Consider the following 22,863-nt stretch of genomic DNA (forward strand, 5'->3'; position numbering starts at 1 on the left):
TACTGACAGCTGGAATTCTGTGGGTTATTATGGTGAAATGTGTTTACACTTCCATGAAATCTTCAATCATAGAAAAAAATTAATTTTCAGATCTTCTCTTCATTCTTATTTTTAAAGCTTTGTAACTCGTTACTCTGTTTTCACTTGCGCATATTATGTTACTTGCAATTTGTGTGTTCTTTGTTATTGATTGCTTATCTTTTTACTGTTTTAAATTTTAACCCCCACCCACAAATGTCAGTGAACAGAAATGTCAACTAATTCGCATGTACTTATTACAGTATGTATTAATTATCACGTATATTCTTCCGATTTTCACGTATCATTTAATTTTTTAATTGGTAAGGTAAATAAAGGGTAAATTTGTGCGTAATATATCCTTGCTTTTATAGCCTGTGGATAATATTTCTTCTATTTTCGCTAATGAGAATCGCTGTTTAATAGAATTAAAATTCAATTCACAAACGTGATAACAATGGCTGGCACTTACTGCACATTGTATAGTGAATGGTACTTTACTATGCTACCTATCAAATCACGTTACGATGGTGACTCCATCATAACGTGATTTGATCGTACAGTGAACCAATTGTAAAGGGGGGGTACATTGTATTTTTAGCTATTTACGTGAAACTTCGGATAATTGGGGCAGCCGCTTAATCGGGCCAAAATGCACTAATCCCGATGTGTCCCAAATAACCGGAATGGACTGTAATATGAGAGAACAAACAGCAACAGCAGGACTAAGTAAAGGGGTGCCATTTGAGAACAGGTGTGAAGGAGTTGCTTAAAGAAGAACAATAAGACGTGAAGTGGGATTATGCGAGGCGCCTCCTTTGATCTACGACATCGTTGGAGCCAAAACAGGAAATGAGTAGACATCCGGTGTTCGCATCAAATTAAAAATGGCATCAGGCTGACTGATTTTGGGTGTTCGGATACATTTAGAGAGAAAGGTGTGAAACAAAAATGAGTGTTTTTGGAGGTTGCCAGTGGACATGAAAGGGTCATAACTGCCTGTGAGAAAAAAATAAGAAAGTTCGAGAAAAGGGTTGGTTTGCGCGCTAGGGAGACAGCTTGGGAGAATTGTGTTGGCAAATGGAAAGGAGCGTAAATTTAAACAGAGGGGAAGGATTAGTTGGGGGAGGTGTGCCAAACTTGAGGGGAAGAGTGAAGTTCGGGGAAAGAAAAATTGAGAGAAAAGAGCATTCTGTGTCTGACTACTGTGTGGTGTGGTCAAAGGGGAGAAAGAAGATCATGAGTGCGGGTTGAAGTGGAGGTAGACGAGTTTGGTAATGTAAGCCCTTGTAAAGATAATGAGCCAGGTATGTACACCTGTGAATATATCGTCTACACAAGAAGGTGCATCGTGTCAAGAGTGCCCCAGAAGTGAAAGTAAGCCTGTCAGCCTCGAAAGAAAACCGGAGTGCCCACAAAACTGAAGTAAGCCTGTCAGCCGCGTGGGAAACCTGAACGTGAGGACATTGGAAGTAGCGGTGATGTCGGAAAGTAAGTCTGTTCGTTGTTTCTTTATTGAATTCTGAACTCAAGGACTCATAACCTAGCTCTGTAAGCCATTGAATGATAGTCCTTGTAAAAGAAAGGAACATTCCTGTTGTTAATGATTATGAATAAATGTAAGGGTGGTTCAGGAGTAGTAAAATCAAAATAATAATGTAAAGGAATTAGCAAAGAAATTTTATTTATAAGGGTAGTACTGTAAGGATAGGTTAACCTATGTCATTAAATTAGGCCAAGTGCCAAACAAGATAACATATCAGATGAAGTGTAAAGAGAAATAAATTTTATTAATAGATAAACCTCGTGAGTAAAGAGGGATGACTAAGGTAATAACTAGGGTGGCTAAGGCAGAATGGGTGACCTATAAGGAATGTTATTGAGATAAGAGGGTACCGGATGTAATACGTTTTATGTGTGAGAGGCTAAAACAAAAATTCTAAAGGAGTAATAAGAGCTGAAGTAAATATTATTGATGTAAGAGAAAGAAAGGGAAAAAAATGGTAAGGTAAGAGAATGATTGAGTAATCATTGTGGAGTCAATTTTATGTAAAATACAACTGATACAAACTGATGTTAATAATTCTCATATTGAGAATAACTGAGGAGAGAGAGAGAGAGAGAGAGAGAGAGAGAGAGAGAGAGAGAGAGAGAGAGAGAGAGAGAGAGAGAGAGAGAGAGAGAGAGAGAGAGAGAGAGACAGTGTTAGTGTATTGTAGCATGGTTTACATATGTATATGAAATTAGGAAGCTTTTATGTAATTATTTGTTTCTTTTATGTAAATGCTGTATTTATGTAAATGTATGCTCATTAACAGATTGTTAAATTTTGTAAACAAAATGTGTAGCTTTAATGTTCTGCTAACAATCGCTTTACACACCCTAGAAATTGGAATTTTCTGAAAATTGTAGTTAGATTTGCATACGTGGGAGTGATAAAGAGGTCAATAGGGTGTTCAGCGAATTGCAAATTTTTAGATAGTTAATAAGAAAATTTTTAAGTAAATAATAAAAATAATATAATAAAAAATAATCCCCCCCCCCCGCACAACAACTAACCTAATATGGTGGTGGATTGTTTTTTTTAGGTTTTTTTTAATTTCTTTTCAGATTAAATAAATACCTAAAAAAAATGTCTAGTAGAAAATATAAAAGCAAAGCTGAAAAACGAAAAATACAAAAAAATAGAGAAAAAGAAAGAAGTAAATGTGCCAAAATTTAAAATTTTTTTGTATTGGAAAATAAAAATGAGAATCTAAACAATATAGGTGCAGTAATAAGCGAAAGAGAGAATAACTTAACCAAAGAGACAGAAAAAATAACAAAATGTATATAACAATAACGAAGAATTACTAGAACTAGAATCACAACCGAGAACCTCTAAAAACAATGTTGACGTTGATGGACATTCAGTACCAGAAAAAATATACAAGACCTAGATGATGACCAGTTCTCTGAAGTCTCTGTTGCTGTTTTGCAAGAAGATAGTGATGAAGAGGCTTTAGAAAATGCAGAGTTTCTTGCTAAATATGTTGACGTAGGTTTGTGGCCTACGTAGTTAAATGATAATTTTATTAATCACTGTCTCTCACGTGAAATGACTTATTTCCAAAATAAAGATCCAAAAAATATATATCCAGTTTCAATAAGGAATTACAAAGAACAAAATAGATCATTTTCAAATAAGTACTTTATGAAAAAAATAAAAAATGCTCAATTACTGGAAAGATCTTGGTTGTGCTATTCTACCAGTATGAGAAGTGGTTTTTGTCTAGTCTGCAAACTTTTCTCTAAAGTCCCTTCTCAATACACAACCGGATTCTCTGACTGGAAACATATAGGACCTTGTTTAGAAAGTCACGAAAATTCTTATGAACATAAGAAATCATTGTTAGTATGGTTAACATGTAAAGAAAATAAGTCTGTTATTGACAAGCAGTTGCAGGAGCAACTAAGAAAAGATACGGAATATTACCACAATGTCCTAAAACGTGTTATTGCAGTGGTGAAATATTTAAGTGTAAGCGGCTTAGCATTCAAAGGTCACGAGGAAATATTTGGCTCTCCACACAATGGTAATTTTATGGGGCCTCTGGAATTGCTATCAGAGTTCGATCCATTCATGCGCGAACATATCCAACAGTGAGAACTGCGACCAAAGCCTTTCACTTCATACTTATCAAAAACAGTTTATGAACAAATAATAGAGATTATGGGAAAACAAGTAATAAAAAGAATTATAGCTGAAATAAATAGTGACGATGCATAGTACTACTCAATTGTAATGGACTTGACACCAGATTTGTCCCACAATGACCAACAAGCTATTATAGTACGATATTGTTTTGAGGGGAAAATGTATGAAAGATGTGTATCTTTCATCAAAATTAGTCACAGTGGCTTATCTTTATTCAATTCCTTACAAGAATTTCTAGAAAAAAACAGACCGCCACTGGATAATTGTAGAGGACAGTCTTTTGACAACGCTGCAAACATGTCCAGCCAATACATACAATGGCTTGCAAGCACATCTCAAACAAAAAAATAAATGCGCTGATTATGTGCTGTCTGCTGCACATTCCCTAAATCGAGTTGGTGGGGAAGCGGTTAAAGTTGCGACTTAAATTGTAAACTTTTTTGGAGTAGTGCAACAAATATATTTTCTTTTACTACCCGTAGGTGGGAGCTTCTAAATCGTGAAACAAAACTAAAATTTTCGATAAAAAGTTTAAGCCAGACTAGATGGTCTTGTCACTATGATGCTGTTAGAGCTTTAAAAAATAGTTACGGCGATATCATGAACATATTAAAAACATTTAGTGACAATATGGATGAGAAACTTGATTTTCGAAGAGAGGTGCAGAATTTATATAATAATTTGGCGAAATTGAAATCCCATTTTTTTTAAAACTGTTTTTTGGGAAGAAATTTTAGAGAGATTCATGACTAATGCGGTGATATATATTCAAGCTAATTTATGAAAAGAAACTTGTCGATGTTTTTCCGAATTGCTATACAATCTTAAAAATTTTTTTGGCGTTGCCAATCACCAGCTGTAATGCGGAGTGATCCTTCTCCAGGATGTCCTATATGGAAAACAAATATAGGACAACAATGACGAATGAAAGATTAAATTATTTATCAATTCTTTCCATAAACTGTAATTTAACCAATGAATTACAATGTGATGATCAAATAAAAGAATATTGCTCAAAAATGCAGAACAGTTACTCTTTAATGTATTAAAAATACTTATATAGCTCCTAGAATGTTTTATTTATTTTATTTTTAAGAATAAGTATTATTTTTGTTTTTGTTTTTTTTCTTAGTCTTTATTCTTGACTTGAGAATTTGTTATTACTAAAAGTGATATCTAATATATTTTATTTTTTATTTATGTTTGATGTTTGTTATGTATACAAAACCTTTTTTCATTAAAACTGTATATAAAAGTTTTTATATCCAAGTGCATCAAATAAAATAAAAAAGTTCTTCAATATCTATTGCATATAATTTTTCCTATTTAAAAAAGGGTAAAAAAAAGTTTTTCGACAAAATGGCGAATGAGTCGCCATAACTAACCCAAATTTGGGTTAATTGGGTAGGCCCCAAACAGTGTTAGTCGAGGGCCACCAAAGTTAACGGTCCGTCTCCTTGTATCAAAGGTTCGGGATAAAACTAATGGTGCAACTGTTGCTAAATTCACCTTTCGCAGTGATGCATCTGTATCATGGCAGCCAGTGCTATATTGCCATTTTTGAATAAAGTTCCTTTGTACCGTTTTCTTTCCTTCATCATTTTTGTACCTCACGAGGTTCCTTTGATGTGCTTTTTGCATATGTAAAATTTCCCAAGATTTAGAGGATACGGCCGTTGAAGAACTTACTCTAGCTCCCGATGTGATTAAGGCATTTAATTTTGCCCCAATCACATCTTGTGATATTGAGAGGTCCTCTGCTTACAAGCAAATATTAACAGATGATAGAAGGAGATTAACTCCAAAACATTTGGAGTGGATACAGGTATCGCAATGCGATGGAAAGTACTTAGCAATTTAAGTGTTAGCAGCCCAGTACCTTAGCCTATACATTTTGGTTTTTGTATGTTTAAAAAAATATATTTTAATGTTTATATTTAAAAAAAAAAAAACCTTGCAAATTTTGATATTTTCAATATATTACTTGTTAGAAATTTGTATAACAAGTCGTACAACTTAAAAAGAATAAAAAAAAGTAAATATTATCATTTATACGGTACGTAAGGGTAAATTTTTTAGTCATATTTCAGGTCATATTTGGCAATGCGAAGTTTTAGTTTTAGAGATCTTCAAGTACCGTGTTAATAGACTAGTAAAGGATAGCGAATGCTTAGAAAGTGGTACTCACCTTGAATTAATCTGCGATGGCTTACTTAGGCAGCGTGGTTAATATTTAGGTTGAATTGTTAAGTTCAATAAAATTAAAAGGGGGGAAAATAGGTAAGTGTTGACTGAGTTAAAATAGGCACAAGGAAACAGAAGCGTACACATCCAATCCTTGGTTGTCATTGAAGTAAAGAAGCAAAAGAATAATTGAAAACTAAATAGGTGAATCCAATAGTCGTTACGAGGACTTTCGGTGGTTAAAACGTCTTCAGTTGGCAATGTGTGGAGAGTGAACGCGCATGGTATTTAAGAAATAAATTATACTCTCGTGATGCCTTTTTTGACATGTGGGAACTTTAATCGTGAGAGATTCCAAATTGGGGAAAGATTGAAGGGGAGTTTGGAATTTAGAATTTTAAGGTTTGAGTGGTGCCGGTACCATTCGATAGCTAGGGCTTCATATTGAAGTATTCTGTAGCTGGATTTTAGTTTAATGATGGAAATGGCAGAGTCAATGAGGGGGGTGTGGTTGTAGGTCTGGGCATGAATTGTAAGTTCTGTAACAGATTGGTTAGACATGAGACTAGGGAAATGATAGTATGCATGGGTGTGGATTGTTTTTGATGAGCCAAATTTGGTGGTGGTACTTCCGATGTAACATGTATTACAGTTTGGTTGACAATTAATGAGGTATATTATATTATTGAGGTCATTTGTAAGATATTTGTGTGTGTCTTTATAGGAGCTGAAGAAGGATCTTAATTTGTTGTAGGTGGAAAAAACAATGGAGATATCAGAGTCGTTAAATAGACGGCACTTCGCATTGTCAATTTAACAAGATATTTTTAATGGTAATAATCGACACCTTATCTGCACCGCTCCTGCAAATTTTCATTTATTCATATTTCTTATTCTCTCTCTCTGATGCCTTTAGACATGTCTAATAATAATAATAAAAAAACTCAACTAACCAGCACACTCATTAAATATTTTTCTTATAAGTTACATATCGCCTTTTTACAAAAATGTCTCCACCATAATATCATCTCCAAATTCGCCCGCCTTTTCCTAAAAATAATTGTAAAAAATACCCACACATCATACACCGTACATCTATCATGATCATCTGTGATGAACTCAGGTTGATTAATTGATTTTGATTTTATTGGGGCAAAATCGACTATGGTTATACTGCGCCAAGAAAAGATGATGAACTCAGAAAGAGATTTAACAAAAAATATAACCTTTTAAATAACATACACCAACTTAGATTTTACCTTAAAAAAGAAATGACCCCTCATGCCTGGATTGAGTTCACCAATCAAAATAATACATGCATTAATGCTACCAACCAAAATATAATACAAAGACATAACAAAAAATGGAATTCCCTTACACCTTGTCCCCCCCCCCCCAAATCACCACCGTTAACCCCTCTTCCAAATCTTTTACACCTGCTGAACTTTCTGGCCTGGAATACTGTTTTAACTTTGCCATCAAAAATCAACATTACCCTCTTAAAGACCGCATCGTTGAACTCCAGTCCAAACTCGAACAACATCCCCATAAATGGTGTCTAATACACCAAACTAATAGTATTATTAACACCAAACTCTCTTCCCACTCTAATATAAAAAAACAACAGCTTATGGTTTTATACAAACTCAGTAAAACTTCAAACATTATTATTCAAAAAGCTGACAAAGGAGACATGATTGTTATAATAGATAAAGATACCTACACCGAAAAATTAGAATCCATCTTAGCAGATCCAAAATAACATAAATGAAAATAACCATAACATCACAAAACTTAAAAACAAACTCGACATAATTGTCAGGAAACTCAGTCAAAATAAGGAAATTAACCTTTCCACACTACAGCAAATTGGAATCTGTAATAACATCCTCCCCTGCATGTTTGGGATCATTAAGTTACACAAAACCGACCATCCTTTGAGACCAATTGTTTCATACAGCAAATCAGCTTTCGCTAATTTTTCCTTCTCTCTGGTCAAAATTCTAACCCTCTTACTAAATTTTCTGCATTCAAGATCAATAACACTAATCGAGCTTTTCAAAAAATCAATAATATTACAATATCCGATACAGACATCATAGCTTCCTATGACGTCACTTTCCTCTACACTAATGTCCACATCCCATTTACTTTACAAGCCTTATGCAAGTTTTTAGAAAGACGATACCTTAACAAAATGTACCTCCCTTTCTATAGACCATATTCTTGAGCTCACCACCCTTCTATTAGAGGCAAGATATTTTAAATTCAACAAAAAAATTTTTCAACAAATATTTGGCCCCCATTGTCTGAAATTTACATAGCCACCATTGAGAGCCAAATTCTACACCCTTTTCCCCCTCCGAACTAAAACTATACATGCGCTACGCCGATAACATTCTTGTAATAGGCAACAGATCCATCATTGATAACCTCTTCGTAAAACTCAACTCTATACACGACAGACTTAAATTCACCCTTGAAATTGGACAAAACAATCAGATAAATTTCATCAATTTCACTATCTATACAACAGGCACCAAATTAAATACGAAAATTTTCAGGAAAAATACAAACACCGGTAAATACCTACATTTTGCCTCCCATCATCCCCTAAACACTAAAAAAGCAGTTTTATATAATCAAATTCACAATGCGCTAAAGTACAGCTCCTCACCAACCGACCTTTATAACGAAATCCGATATCTCACTGACAAATTTATATCCAGAGGTTACCCCACCAACTTATTTTAAACACAATCTCCATCGCTAAAAATAAAATTAAACTTAACAATCCAACCAAAGACAACAATAAAACAAACATCCACAAACTCCTCCCTTATCACAATGAACTCGTAGGACAGTTCTGCCATATATTTAACGACACTGATATCTCGTTGTTTTTTCCACCTACAACAAATTAGGATCCTTCTTCAGCTCCTATAAAGTCACACACACAAATATCATACAAATGACCTCAATAATATAATATACATCATTAATTGTCAACCAAACTGTAATACATGTTACATCGGAAGTACCACCACCAAATTTGGCTCATCAAAAACAATCCACACCCATGCATACTATCATTTCCATAGTCTCATGTCTAACCAATCTGTTACAGAACTTCATGCCCAGACCCACAACCACACCCTCCTCATTGACTCTGCCATTTCCATCATTAAACTAAAATCCAGCTACAGAATACTTCAATATGAAGCCCTAGCTATCGAATGGTACCGGCACCACTCAAACCTTAAAATTCTAAATTCCAAACTCCCCTTCAATCTTTCCCCAATTTGGAACCTCTCACGATTAAAGTTCCCACATGTCAAAAAAGGCATCACGAGAGTATAATTTATTTCTTAAATACCATGTGCGTTCGCTCTCCACACATTGCCAACTGAAGACGTTTAATCAAACGAAAGTCCTCGTAACGACTATTGGCTTCACCGTATTCACCTATTTAGTTTTCAATTATTCTTTTGCTTCTTTACTTCAATGACAACAAAGGATTGGATGTGTATGCTTCTGTTTCCTTGCACCTATTTTAACTCAGTCAACACTTACCTATTTTCCCCCCTTTTAATTTTATTGAACTTAACAATTCAACCTAAATATTAACCACACTGCCTAAGTAATCCATCGCAGATTAATTCAAGGTGAGTACCGCTTTCTAAGCATTCGCTATCCTTTACTGGTCATATTTGGTTAAATTTAATGACATTTTCATCATGTTTTGACATTTTTAAGGTCATAAAAATCCAAATCCTAATTATAATATGGCCATGGTGTTGGTCAATAAAAGTTGGAAATTAGCCTGTTGACAAATACAGATATTGGAGGCTAAATCGGGATTAAATATGTCCATGTTAATAGCTAGTTGCTTTTAATTACAGATTCTTGAGTCCAAAAGATTTATCGTATCTAAATCTTGATATAATATTCAAGTTACGGCAGCCATCTGGAAGTAGATTATTTGAGGAAAAATTAAAATTCTCCAGCATAAACTTTTGCATTTCCAGTTATCTGTAGTTATAAATTTGTGACACTAGTTGATTAAATATTGTAGCATTTTGTTTTTCTGCTAGGAAAATATCCTTACTGGAATATAGGGGGAAAAAAAAAAAGGAAAAACTTTTGGAAGTGCAACAATACTATCATCCTTATGGTGAGTTCTATATTATGCGTTATTAAATGTTAATATGTTCTTTGACTATAATTTACATAGGATAACCTACGTAAAATATGGTTATCCTATGTAAATTGATGTCAACAGCTCAAATTTTCTAAGAGATCGATTCTTATTGGAATGTGTAATTGTAGAGAAAAATAATCTTATAATTATTTTTAAAAAAAATGTACATATGTGAATGTGAATATACGAAAATGAATTGTGCATTTTGTTTTTATCATTTATATTTTGTCCTATTATTGTATTCAGTATAACATTGTACTGTAATTTCACACGTTAAATCATTCTTTCTTATTTATATATATATATATATATATATATATATTCTTCTTTTTTTTTTTTTTTTTTTAGTGTGTTCTTCACAGAACAATATATATATATATATATAGTCAAGAATAATGATATAGAAAAGCTATATGATATGGGAGGGAAATTAAGTTTAAAATTAGATAAGTCTGAATTACAATAACATAACTTATGGATCAGGGACACTGCTATAGCAAAAAATACCCTACAGCCATAATGTGTGTATATATATATATATATATATAAAATATTGTAGGTAGAACATGTTAACGAGCTTTATGTAAAAATTAAAACAGATCAATGATCTGTATGCAACACCTCTATTAGCACACTAACGTTATATCAAATTTAGTATAATTATATTCAAAAATTAAATTTGTAAATTACCAAGTGTCTTTCGCACGTGTACCTATGCATACAGAGCATGTCGGAAACAGAAGTAAGAGCATTGGTGTCTTTTTCATTATTTTGGTGGATGACCTCTGATGAAGACACAAAAATTATGAAAGACACTACAATGTTATTTCCACCTTGATTGTTCGTTCAAAATCTTAAAATTTTTCAAAATTTATTTGGTATTGTTTCAATCGGTGCAAATCTTATCTTTTTATTTTCCTCTTCATTTCACCCCCCCCCCCCCACCCACCCACTTTATTTCACAACATATATCGCTCCCAGGGTATACCGTATATTCATCAGTTTTAATTTTTACATAAAGCTCGTTAACATGTTCTACCTACAATATTTTTTGTATATATATAATATATATATACATACATACCCAACAATATATATATATATATATTGTTGGGTATGTATATAGGTTGGAAATAACTGAAAAGAATGATGGAAAAAAAAAAAAAAAAAAAACAGTGAATGAAGACTATTAGTATTAGTAGTGGCAAATGATGCAAGAAAGAAAGCTTGTCAGCCAAAAAAAAAAAAAAAAAAAAAATCACAACGTTCATATCACTCGTCCATTCCCTCTAATAGTTTGCCTAATTCTTCTTTGAATTTGTTTCAACTACCCACTTCCATAATACTAAATAGAAGTTTCTTCAAATATTAATTACCTGCTGGTTGAAGACAAATGTGTGTAGTCTAAGCAAGAGGAAAGATGCTGGATGCTATAAGCATTGAGCTTACTCAATTCATTCAAAACCTTAAAAGCTTCAATCAGTCTGTCACAGGCACTTAGCTTCCAAGTGCTACAGTTTGTAGAACTAAAGCCTTTCCTGGCAAAAAGCACTCCTTTTTTCCCCCTCACAGATCCACATCCTTTTTAAAATGAGTTTTGCAGAACCTATATGCAGTACTCAAGATGTGGTCTTACCATTGTATTTATACAATGGAATAATAATCACCCTTTATCCCTGTTTGCAAAATTCGTGAATATTAATACCAGTACGCAGTAATTTGCCTCTGTCAATATTACATTTCAGTTGCCACTTCTCAGCCGATATAGCATACCATGATTACTGTCATTAACTATCTTGCAAACACCTTCATATCAATTGCAAAACTTTTACATTAAGCAGGATATATCTTAATCAATATCATTAATAAATATTGAAAACAACAAATAGTTCAGCACTGAATTCTGGGGGACTCTGCTAATAACATTAGTCCAAGAAGAGCAGTACCCATTAGAAAAAGACCCTTTGTCTTTTCCCACTCAACCATCCCATTATTCATAACAGTAATTTTCCTCTAATGCTACTCTTCTTCAGTTTTGTAAAGCAATCTTTTATGTGGAATAGTGTCAAAAGCTTTTCTGAAATCTAAATATGTGAATGTCCAAATGTAAAACAATGTAAATATGTGATGTCAAAATAATTTTTTTGCATCTATTTCTTTTGTTATTGCATCATAGTATTCAATAAAACTGATTAAAAAACATCACCCCTTAAAAATCATGCTTTGACTGCAGTGTAACTGTATTCCTCTCTAGATGGTCCTGCATTACTTCTTTAACCAGTGACAATTATTTTCCCTGGAATGGAAGTTAAGCTTAACATGTCTGTAATTACTCATATCACTCTTTGATCCCCTTTGTGAATTTGTGATATATTTGCCCGTGCCCAGTCCATAGGGGCCTCCCCCAAATTGGAAGATGCTCATAATTAAAAGGTTTACTTACCTGTTTTACTGCCTCCCTTAATACAATTGGATAGATCCTTTCACCCAAAAGGTACCTTTTTTTTTATCTGGGGTGAATGGGGTCTATCTAAACAGTTTAAACTGTTTAGATAGATCCCATTTCTAAAAAGTTTGAACTGTTTTCTAAACAGTTTTAAACCAGAAACTGTTTAGTTTCAACAGTTTCTCTCCCGCTTTCTCTCGGTTTATCACAAAATCATTTAGCTTCCTTTCAGAATTTGATAAACTTCTGTCATACCAACTACTAAAAAATTCCTCAAATGTAAATGTACATGCAAATACCTATTTAGTTTGTTAGCAACCCGAGCAGGATTATAAACAGTTAAACTATTTATATCTAGTGGACAAATACGATTCATCCCCTTCCTTTTAGTGTTTACAGAAAGAAGTCTTTGCATTCTTTGTTGGAGACTTCTAGTCTGCCTAAGCTTGCTTAACCTCCTTTGTAGCTTGATTGCAGACTAGTTTATTTCTGTTGTAGACTTTTGTATCACCTGATAATTTATGTTCATCCCATATATTTTTCTTTTCAACCATGAGTTTCATAAGTTCATTTGACATCTATTTAGGTCTGTACCTTAAGCAGTATCTCTTAGATGGTATAAAAAGCCTAATAATTTTTATGATTACTTCCATGAATGGTTTCTCTTTAGAATTTGCTGTTGGTAACATCATCAGTTGTTCTAGCTGAATAGTATTTAAAAACTGAGGCCCTTGTAATAGTCACCTTTATGAAAACAAAAGCCCTTCCGTTTACCCTTGGCAGTAATTATTTTTAAGTACATCTCACATCAATATACTGTGATAACTTCATCAATACACTGTGCCACCTTCTATCTGCAGATTCTTAATGCAGGAATAATTGCTGATGCTGATAGTCAGAATAGGAGTATTGCTTTCTCTTTTGTGCCTCTCTAAGATGCTGCTGTGTAAAACAGTGATCCAGTAAATCTAGAAAATTTCTGATACTATGTAAGTGACCAATTTTGCAAGTTAATATCAAAGTTAAAGTCCCCCATTATAAGACATTAGCATTAGCATTAGTAGAGGCATTTGATGCAAGAAAGCAAGCTTATGCAGCATCAACCAAAAAAAAAAAAAAAAAACCCACTTCCACTTCACCCCTCTGTTCATTCAAAATACCTGTCCAGCTGAGCCTTAAACTTATTTAGGCTATCAACCTCCACCACAAGGGATGGAAGTCTGTTCCACCAACCAACCACCCGCTGGCTAAAGGCAAATTTCCGCACGTCTATCCTACATCTGTCTTTCCTCAATTTGAATTTATGCCCTCTCAGGTGATTTTTCTGAGCTAGAGGAAGAATCCCATCAGCATTGAGCATGCTTAAACCATTCAAGGCTTTATACACCTCTATCAGATCACCTTGCTGGTGCCTAGTCTCCAGACACTGTAATTTGCAAAATTTAAGCCTTTCTTCGTAAGAGCACCCCTTTGTTCCATTCACTAATCTTGTTGCCCTTCTCTGTACTCGTTCCAGCAGCTCTACATCCTTCTTGAAATGAGGCCTCCAGGCCCTGTATACAGTACTCTAGGTGTGGCCTGACCATTGCCTTATACAATGGAATAATCACCTCCTTATCCCTGCTGGAAAAATTCCTGTATATCATTGACAATACTCCATGAGCTACTCTTGCAGCCCGTCTGCACTGCTCAGAGAACTCCATATCTGCCTGCACAACCACCCCCAAGTCCCTTTCATTCTCTACCACTGTCAGTGTAGTACCACAGAGTTGATACGTTGCTCTGGGGTTGCTGTTTCCCATGTGTAGTACTTTACATTTGTCAATGTTAAACTTCATTTGCCACCTCTCAGCCCATCTGCTCAACCTTTCCAGATCCTGTTGCAGCAGCATAGTGTCAGTAGTGTCCTTGACAACCCTGCCAACCTTTGTATCATCTGCAAACTTGGACATTAAGCTTGATATACCATCATCAATATCATTTATAAATACAGAAAACAATAATGGACCCAACACTGAGGCCCTGAGGGACTCCACTAATAACATTAGTCCACGATGAGCAGTGTCCATTGATTACCACCCTCTGTCTTCTCCCCCTCAACCACCCCTTTATCCATAGCAGCAATTTGCCTCCAATGTCACACTGCTCCAATTTGTGTAGCAGTCTTCCATGTGCAACAGTATCAAAAGCCTTTCTAAGATCCAAGTATATAATATCAAAGTTATTCCCTGCATCCAGTTCTTTTGTGACTGCATCATAGTATCCAATCAAGTTGGTCAGGCAAGACTTCCCCTTAACAAAACCATGCTGTGTCTGAGCTATAACTGAAGTCTTGTCTAAATGATCCTGCAGTGCTTCTTTAACCAGTGCCTCCATTAATTTTCCTGGAACAGAAGTTAAACTCACAGGTCTATAATTACTTGTGTCAGCCTTTGATCCTCCTTTGTGAAGTGGACATTCCTATCTACTGGCCCACTCTACCATCCTGTTTAATTATTCTTTATGCTGATCAGTCGTTTGGACTATAGCAGACTTTTCGTTTTAGTTTTCCCAGTATTTATGTCATACCAAACTGAATGAAGATTGCACTGGCCACCTACTTCATCTTGGTTTAATGCCTTATATTCTGTGTGCATCTTAACCCAGAACATTACTTCTCCCCCCTTTCCCAAATGTTGTCCTGCCTGTACCTCCTTTATTGTACTTGCCATATTCCAATTCTGCATTGCTTATGTGTGAGTGGCACCTTGTTTCCAATATCCCTACTAATGTCTGCATTTGTGAAATTCATCAACTTGTTGTTCACTATACTCCTATCATTAATGTTCAAAGAAGGGTACATGCATCTGATTTTGCTTTTAATAACCGACACATTCATTCTATTTACTTGTTACCACAATAACACTCATCAGGTCTTGTAGTTTTCAACACCTCACTTTTCAGGCTGCTGTATGTTCAAATAGAAGCAACATAGGAATCACTTTCATCTCTGTTTGCAAGTGCTGTTAATCTGTTAAGTCTGTGTATCCATCCCTTAGATTAGCAGTTTTCCAACACACCTAACACTGCATCAGTAAATATTCTTGTAGCTATTATATTTAAATATATCACATCCCTATAAAAAAAGTCTCTCCTGTCAACTAACACAGTCCAGGCTGTGAAAAATTGTACTCCCTGAGCCATGCATGCTCTCTCTCTCTCTCTCTCTCTCTCTCTCTCTCTCTCTCTCTCTCTCTCTCTCTCTCTCTCTCTCTCTCTCTCTCCCTCCCCCCCCCTACATTTGATATCATTAATACCAACTTGTACAGCAGTATCATTTTTTATGGTTTTAAAAGATGATACTGTTCAACAGTGATCTGTATGTACAACGATACTTTTTTTGCATCCACTTGTCTTAATGTTTATAATTCAAAAACTTAACTTACCCAATTTATTATTGCTTATGTGTTGCTTACTACAGAAAGAGGTGCACTCGCATATTGTTATCCTTCTCCTTAATTTTGATGGTTGACCCTTGAAAAGATCATGGAAATTGGGAGGTTAATAACAATGTGCCATTGTATATATTTAACTCACATTTTTATCTTTCAGTGTTGAATTTTTAATTGTGTACTTGGATGGATTTTAATTGTATAATTGCATGGATTTTATCATTCTTGTTCAGCTTCTGTCAGTCTTCTATTATTCTCATTAGACTTTGATTCTTGTTCAGTTACTTTTCCAATCCTTATATACGTCTCGCATTGGGCACCATAACCTGACTTTTGTTTCATCCCACAGTGCCAGTTCTGCTTACCAAAAGTGGCCCACTGGGCACTCACATCCATTCTTAGGGAAACTTCAGAGCTATCCTTAGGGAAACTTCAGAGGGAACCAACTACTAGATGGTCCATAAATCAAGGACTAATGTAAAACTACCACCAGGAGCCGAGTGGGCAGGAGCGGGAGTGCAGTAGCACACGCTCTTTGAGTAGACCGGGGTTCAAGCCGCTGACTGCTGAATACAGTCAATCTGCCAACCCGCACTGGACCAGCGTGGCAGATTATGGTCCATTTCCCTCAACATGAATTGTTGAGGAGGCTTCCATCCTGCAGTGGGTTGATAATGGCTGCACTTTACTTTTTTACCACCAGGAGCAGTTTTGCACAAGTATGTACCTTATCATGTGGCTGGCACTGATTTTTTTGAGACAATAATGAATGCAGTCAGCTGACCATAAAATCATACCTCAAAAGAAGAATTGCACTTTGTTAGTAAAGCTCTTTTACCAGAATAGCTGCAACCTTGGAGCTGTGCTTAGAGAAACTTTTAAAAAGAGAGCTGTTTTTTGACACACTTTGAAATTGACTCTGATATTTTATTGGATACTTCAAATAAGTTTAAATTAAATTATGACACATGTATTGATTGTATTCCCATGGCCTTCTGGAAGCACTGCTTTGTGGTCCTTCAATAACAATTGTTACATTTAATAAATGCTATATTTAAACAGGATAAAATCCCATCAAGACTAAAGGTAACCACTATTATCCATTATTTAAAAAGGGATCAAAAGATAAGCCAGCCTCTGTTAGATCCATACATAAGGCAAATCCATTAAGTAAGATCATTGAAAATAATGTACATACTCACCTTTTGGTCCATTACTATTTGCAGTTTATATTAATGGCATTCATGATTGTTCTCAACAATTAGACTTTAAAATGTTAACATATGCAGATGACCTAAAAATATATCAAATGATTAAATCAACTCAGGACTGTGAAATTTATGCAGTTTCGTTAAAAACAAATTCAGTTACATTCATCGTTGTTTTCTTAGATTAACAGTGACCAATTTACTTTCTTTAGAGCATGATACTAAATATGCTGTTGACAATAATAAGCAGATAGATATTATCTATCTGGTCTTGTAAAAAACCATTTGATTCAGTCCCACACAATTTAATATGTCTTAAATTGTGTCAAATTGGGATAATTAGCAATGCTTTTTCATTGATGGTGGACTTTTTTAATAAGAGAAAAAGCAGTTCTGTATGAAGGAACCTATTCCTCCACTTTTCCTATCAGGAGGGTGTTCCTTTGGGTCTTTTGGTCCATTACTATTTGCAGTTTATATTAATGGCATTCAAGATTGTTCTCAACAATTAGACTTTAAAATGTTAACATATGCAGATGACCTAAAAATATATAAAATGATTAAATCAACTCAGGATTGTGAAATTTTGTGAAATTTTGGAAAAAGAAATATTGTGTATTACATCATGGATTGAGGAAAAACGTTTAAAAGTTAATTTGGATAAATGCCGTACTATTTCAATTTCAGGTTACCAAAAAAAAAAAAAAAAAAAAATTAAATATCCTTATCGATTTGATAATCAGGTAATAAAAAGAGTAGAGGTTTCAGACTTAGGAATATGGTTCTCTGCTATTAGGTATGTTCGGGGTCTGACGGCACCTGGGATTTCTCCCATCTCCGCATATGTTCTCTGTATCGGACAAGCCAGAGATTTAAAAGTGTGTGGGATATGTACTGTGTAGTTTGTTGTGCCCATTATTCATCCGGCCTGTTAGCCGCCGGGCCCCTAGTGAGACCCGACGTTACCAATACCCGCCACAGGGAAGCTGGCCGGGTGTTACCAATATTTGTACTCTGGCTGGTCCTGCCACTTACTTTCCTGGGATTTCAGTGGCTAGGACCAAAAAAAAAATAAAAATAAATAAATAATAATAATTATAATAAATAAATAAATCGAGGTTGATATTAGTGATACTTAGCAAGTTAGTATTAATAGTACGCGACGTGGGGCTGTGCCATGAAAGTGAGTTTTAAAAACCAAATAGGTTCGGGCAAGAATTTTGATGTTCTCTTTTGATTTTGAAATGTAGGGCTAAACGCTGTGCAAGACAAAAGTTTGGGGGAAGGATGAAGACTGGGGGGAAGAAGTTGGAAATAAGGGGCCGACAGAGTAGATAGCCCCTGCAGGTAGTGAGGCATGCCCGTGCCCCACCAGAGTGAGAAAATTGGGGAGGCAAGCCTCTCCTCCCTAGGAGTTTGGAAAGAAAGATCCGCTCAAGAGAGTGCGGATTTGGGTCGCCAATAGGCTGTTCCGGCGGGAGAGTGCCACCGTATGTCGTCTCCATCAGTTTGCAGGCCCTAAAAAGCTGGCCGTTGAGTCTTATCTAAGTGGGACACTAATAGGGGGTTAAATTTGGGATGTCATCCTTCCAGACTGCATGTGGTCTGGGTCCTATTTTCTGGTCATTATCTTGGGGTCATAATCAAGTCTACTGGCTGTCATTATGGGGTTTTATCCCTTCCGTGATGTTTGATAGTCCTCACACTACCTTTTGTCATTATATAGTGGGTCTATGCTGCAAGGTCTGGGGGCAGTGTCCCTTTGTTCTGATGTCACAACTATTTAAAGGTGTTTTTTTTTTTTTTTTTTTTTCGCTTCCATTGGCGGTAATCATGACTCTTGTGGTTAGACAATATATTGTCTCACTTGTCTTTTCCCAGTTAATTTTGTACTCAGTCCAAGGTCTGTATCATCTCGCTGCTATTTGCAGGTTTGTTTTGTCTCATTCCTTTAAGGTCTTCTGTATATGGCGGTTAGTGTTTGGCGCCTGGTAAATAATCCCTGGGCAAAATCAGTTAAGGCTAAATATTCCTCTTGTGTATCTAGTAGATGTGACTCAAGATCCCTTGGTAGATAGTGAACTCTAGTTATTAGTCTGCATCTAAGGTCTTCATATTGGGCACACTCAAACATAATGTGCACCCAGCTTTCTTGTTCCCCGCAAGTACAACGCGGATCCTCCACTATTCCCAATGCTGTAAGCTTTGCATTGAAAGCCCTGTGACCCGTAAGGAGGTAGGTTGTGTAAAGTCCGGGTTGCAGCCAGGTTGGAAGAATGGGGTAAACTCTGTCTACGTCCGGGATGAACTTTTTGGTGATATTCCCTTTTGTTGTGTTTGTCCAGCAGTATTGCCAGGTTTCTTTTAAGTTTTTATATGTGTTTTTATGGGTGCAAGGCATTCCTTTGTTTATATAGGCTATTCCAGTACGTATGATGTCCAGGTCAAGGGGAAGGGCTCCGGCCAAGACCTGTAGGGCAACAGTGCTAGTGGTGCTGCAGGCTCTGGTAATGGTTAACAGGATAGTTCTATGGATTGAGTCAATTATGCGTCTATTTACGGTGGTTGATGCCTTTTGATACCAAACCGCAGAAGCATATGTTATAGCTGGTAGGAATGTCGTTTTATAATATAAGGAGAGTACGTGACGTTTAAGTCCCCAGTCACGACGGACCACACGTGCTAACAGTGCAGAGTACTTCCTTATTTTGTTCTTAGATGTGTGAGATGCTGCTTGAAGGAAAGATTACAATCTAATATCACCCCCAGGTACTTAAGCTGGCTTTGGAGTTTCACTGTGGTGTTGTTCACCTTTATTTGAGGCGGCCTGTGCAGGTGAAGGGTGCCTTTCAGTGAGATTGAGGATGTCTTAGTTGGTGAGATTTTTAGGCAGTGTAAGGTGGTGCAGTCCTGTAGTATCTTGATGGCATGGTTTGCTTTTACCTCCAACTGGGTTCTACTGTCGGCAGCAATTTTCAAGATTAAGTCGTCGGCAAAAGCTTGGGTTTGGACGTCACCAAGGTCCATGGCCAGGAACTCATCCAAGACAATGTTCCACAACAGCGGCCCCTCAACGTGGGCACCTGTACGTGGTGAGGGGACCTCCCAGTGACGCTGCTGGGTTTCCAGATTAGCATCACTGGGATCTAACGCCCATACCTTGGTTTCAGGGTTACATCTTTGAAATCCGGCGTGTGCAGCCGTGCGCCGCGACCCGTGGAAGCGGAAAGGGGGATCCTGGTGGTTGAGGGGCCCAGCTTCAATACACCACTTTGGCCCCTGCTTCGACAAGACGGGTGGTCCTGGACCGGCCCGACTGGGATCAATCGGCGGGTGGTTTTATACTGCTAGGGTCGACTGCGTTCCAATAAGTCTCCCTCCCTTTGGTCCTGGGATGGGATAAAGACTTATTGGTAACGTGGGTATGGTGCTCTAAGCGAACTCGGCGTCCCATTCGTGTACGCAGTACCTGCTAGTTCACGAGTGGGCGTCCCCTCGTAGGGCTCCGTGGTGGGTGAGGTACTTAGGCATCAGACATTTTCTCTTTACTCATATGAGTAATTTAAATCCTTCTTCTGGGATTGAGAAGGCATTCCTGTGTTAACTGCCAAGGTGAGCACCCCGCCTACTCAAGAGCATGCCAGCGGTGGAAGGACGAACAAGGCCCCTACCTAATCGAGATGATGACGCAGATAACACCTCTGCCAAATGAGCCAGAACTGAGGATAAACAACCACCATCAGTTACACCGCTTTTCCTCATTCTCCATTCCACCGGAGAGCAGTCCATTGGAAAGATGTCACCCTTCTTCATCCAGAAAGGATTAGAAGGGTTGGCAGGTTCACCTAAAACGGTAAAAAGACTGCGTTCTGGCGACCTTTTGGTCGAAGCTACATCTATTAAACAGGCGGAAAAAATCCTGAACACATCAATAGGGGGAATACCTATCATTGTAACCCCCCATAAAACTTTGAACTCTTCTAGAGGCGTCATTTCAGAGTGGGACCTTCTTCATGTTTCTGAAGAAGAGATCTGCTCTGAATTGAAAGACCAAGGAGTGACAGCTGTAAAGAGAATATCGATACGGAAGGATGGGAATCTCGTCCCTACCCGAGTTCTCATCCTCACGTTTAACACCCCACGGCCTCCAAATTCCATCAAGGCAGGTTATCTAAACTGCCCAGTGAGGATTTATATCCCAAACCCACTGCGGTGTTTTAGATGCCAAAAATAAGGCCACTCACAAACATATTGTCGTGGTAACCCTGCCTGTGCTCGATGTGGTGTGAAAGACCACGAGAGCAAGGAATGTACAGCTCCAAAACCCACCTGTGTTAACTGCCAAGGTGAGCACCCCGCCTACTCAAGAGCATGCCAGCGGTGGAAGGACGAAAAAGAAATCCAAAAACTGAAAACAGAGCTGAATATTTCCTACCCAGAGGCCAGAAAACGTATCCAACCAGTAAATAGCGGGAAACCTTCATATGCCCAGAAGGTTTCTGCTAAGAGCACTATCGGGACACAAACTGAGATGACTATACCACCAAGAGAGTCATTCACCCCGATTGCACGCTATTTATTGAGTTCTCAAAAGCCCACCAAAAAAACACAGTCAGTTGCCACTCCTATATCCGTACCTCCTAGTGCTCCACCACTACCAAAACCAAGTGGTAAAGAGCCTGAAGTAACAACAGAAAGAATGGATGTAGAGAACAAGGAGGTACAGGATGAATCAGTCTTGGAACTCTTTGCGGAGGAAGAAATGGACACGGGACATCGTCCATTCTTCCCCAAAAAAGATAAAGCCAAGACTGATAAAAGTAAGCCCTCAGCACCTCGGAAGCCGCCTGATGGACCCACCAAGCCAAAATAATGGCTAAATTCCTACAATGGAATTGTCGTGGATTCCGGCGAAATACAGATGACATCAAGGCTCTCCTGCAAAAGCACGAGCCAGTTTGCTTTTGCTTGCAGGAGACTTATCTAAAGGCAAATGATGATCCCACCATGCATAACATCACAATCTTTCGTAAGGATAGAATTGCGGATGGTCCTGCTCATGGAGGAGTGGCTATCCTTGTGGGTAACCATACCCCAGTCCAGCCCTTGCTAATTACAACCAGCATAGAGGCTGTTGCAATTCGCCTTACGGTGGGATTTTTATTAACTGTGTGCTCTATCTATTTGCCACCTGGGACTGACATCTCCCAGGCAGACCTTGATGATCTTCTAACGCAGTTGCCTCCCCCTTTCTTACTTCTCGGGGACATGAATGGACATAACACCCTGTGGGGTAGTGCTAACATCAGCGGAAGGGGACGAGTCATTGAGCGTATGCTCAATGACAACGACCTTTCCCTTCTAAATACTGGAACAAACACCTTCCATACGCCTACCCGTACCTTTTCTGCCATTGATCTCTCTATCTGCTCCCCTTCTCTACTCCCTTCACTCACTTGGGAAGTGGAGGAGAATCCATACGGAAGCGATCACTTCCCTGTGATAACCTTGTTACACAGTGGGAGACTATGTCTTCCTTTTAGGTTACCACGGTGGAAGATTGATCAGGCTGACTGGACTGCCTTCCGACATCAGGCAAATTTCGATCTTAGCACAGTCAGTCAAGAGCCGATCAATGATGCAGTAAAGTACATCACAGAAATCATCGTCCAAGCAGC

The 22,863-nt window shown here is 37.2% G+C and overlaps 1 protein-coding gene across 2 annotated transcripts in view; it reads left to right on the forward strand.

The window, feature by feature from the left end:
- Window positions 1-22,863, forward strand: part of LOC150091144 (E3 ubiquitin-protein ligase RNF13-like) — a 341,104-nt gene that overhangs the window by 81,291 nt on the left and 236,950 nt on the right. For both annotated transcript variants that reach the window (XM_090382193.1, XM_090382202.1), the window contains one exon: window positions 9,994-10,073. In XM_090382193.1, coding sequence (XP_090238319.1) covers window positions 10,071-10,073 — 3 coding nt within the window. In that variant the 5' untranslated portion in view covers window positions 9,994-10,070. The remainder of the gene's footprint in view (window positions 1-9,993; window positions 10,074-22,863) is intronic.

This window comes from Mastigoproctus giganteus, chromosome 1, assembly GCF_048544385.1.
Source record: "Mastigoproctus giganteus isolate SK-2022 chromosome 1, ASM4854438v1, whole genome shotgun sequence".
NCBI classification, from domain to species: Eukaryota; Metazoa; Arthropoda; class Arachnida; order Uropygi; family Thelyphonidae; genus Mastigoproctus; species Mastigoproctus giganteus.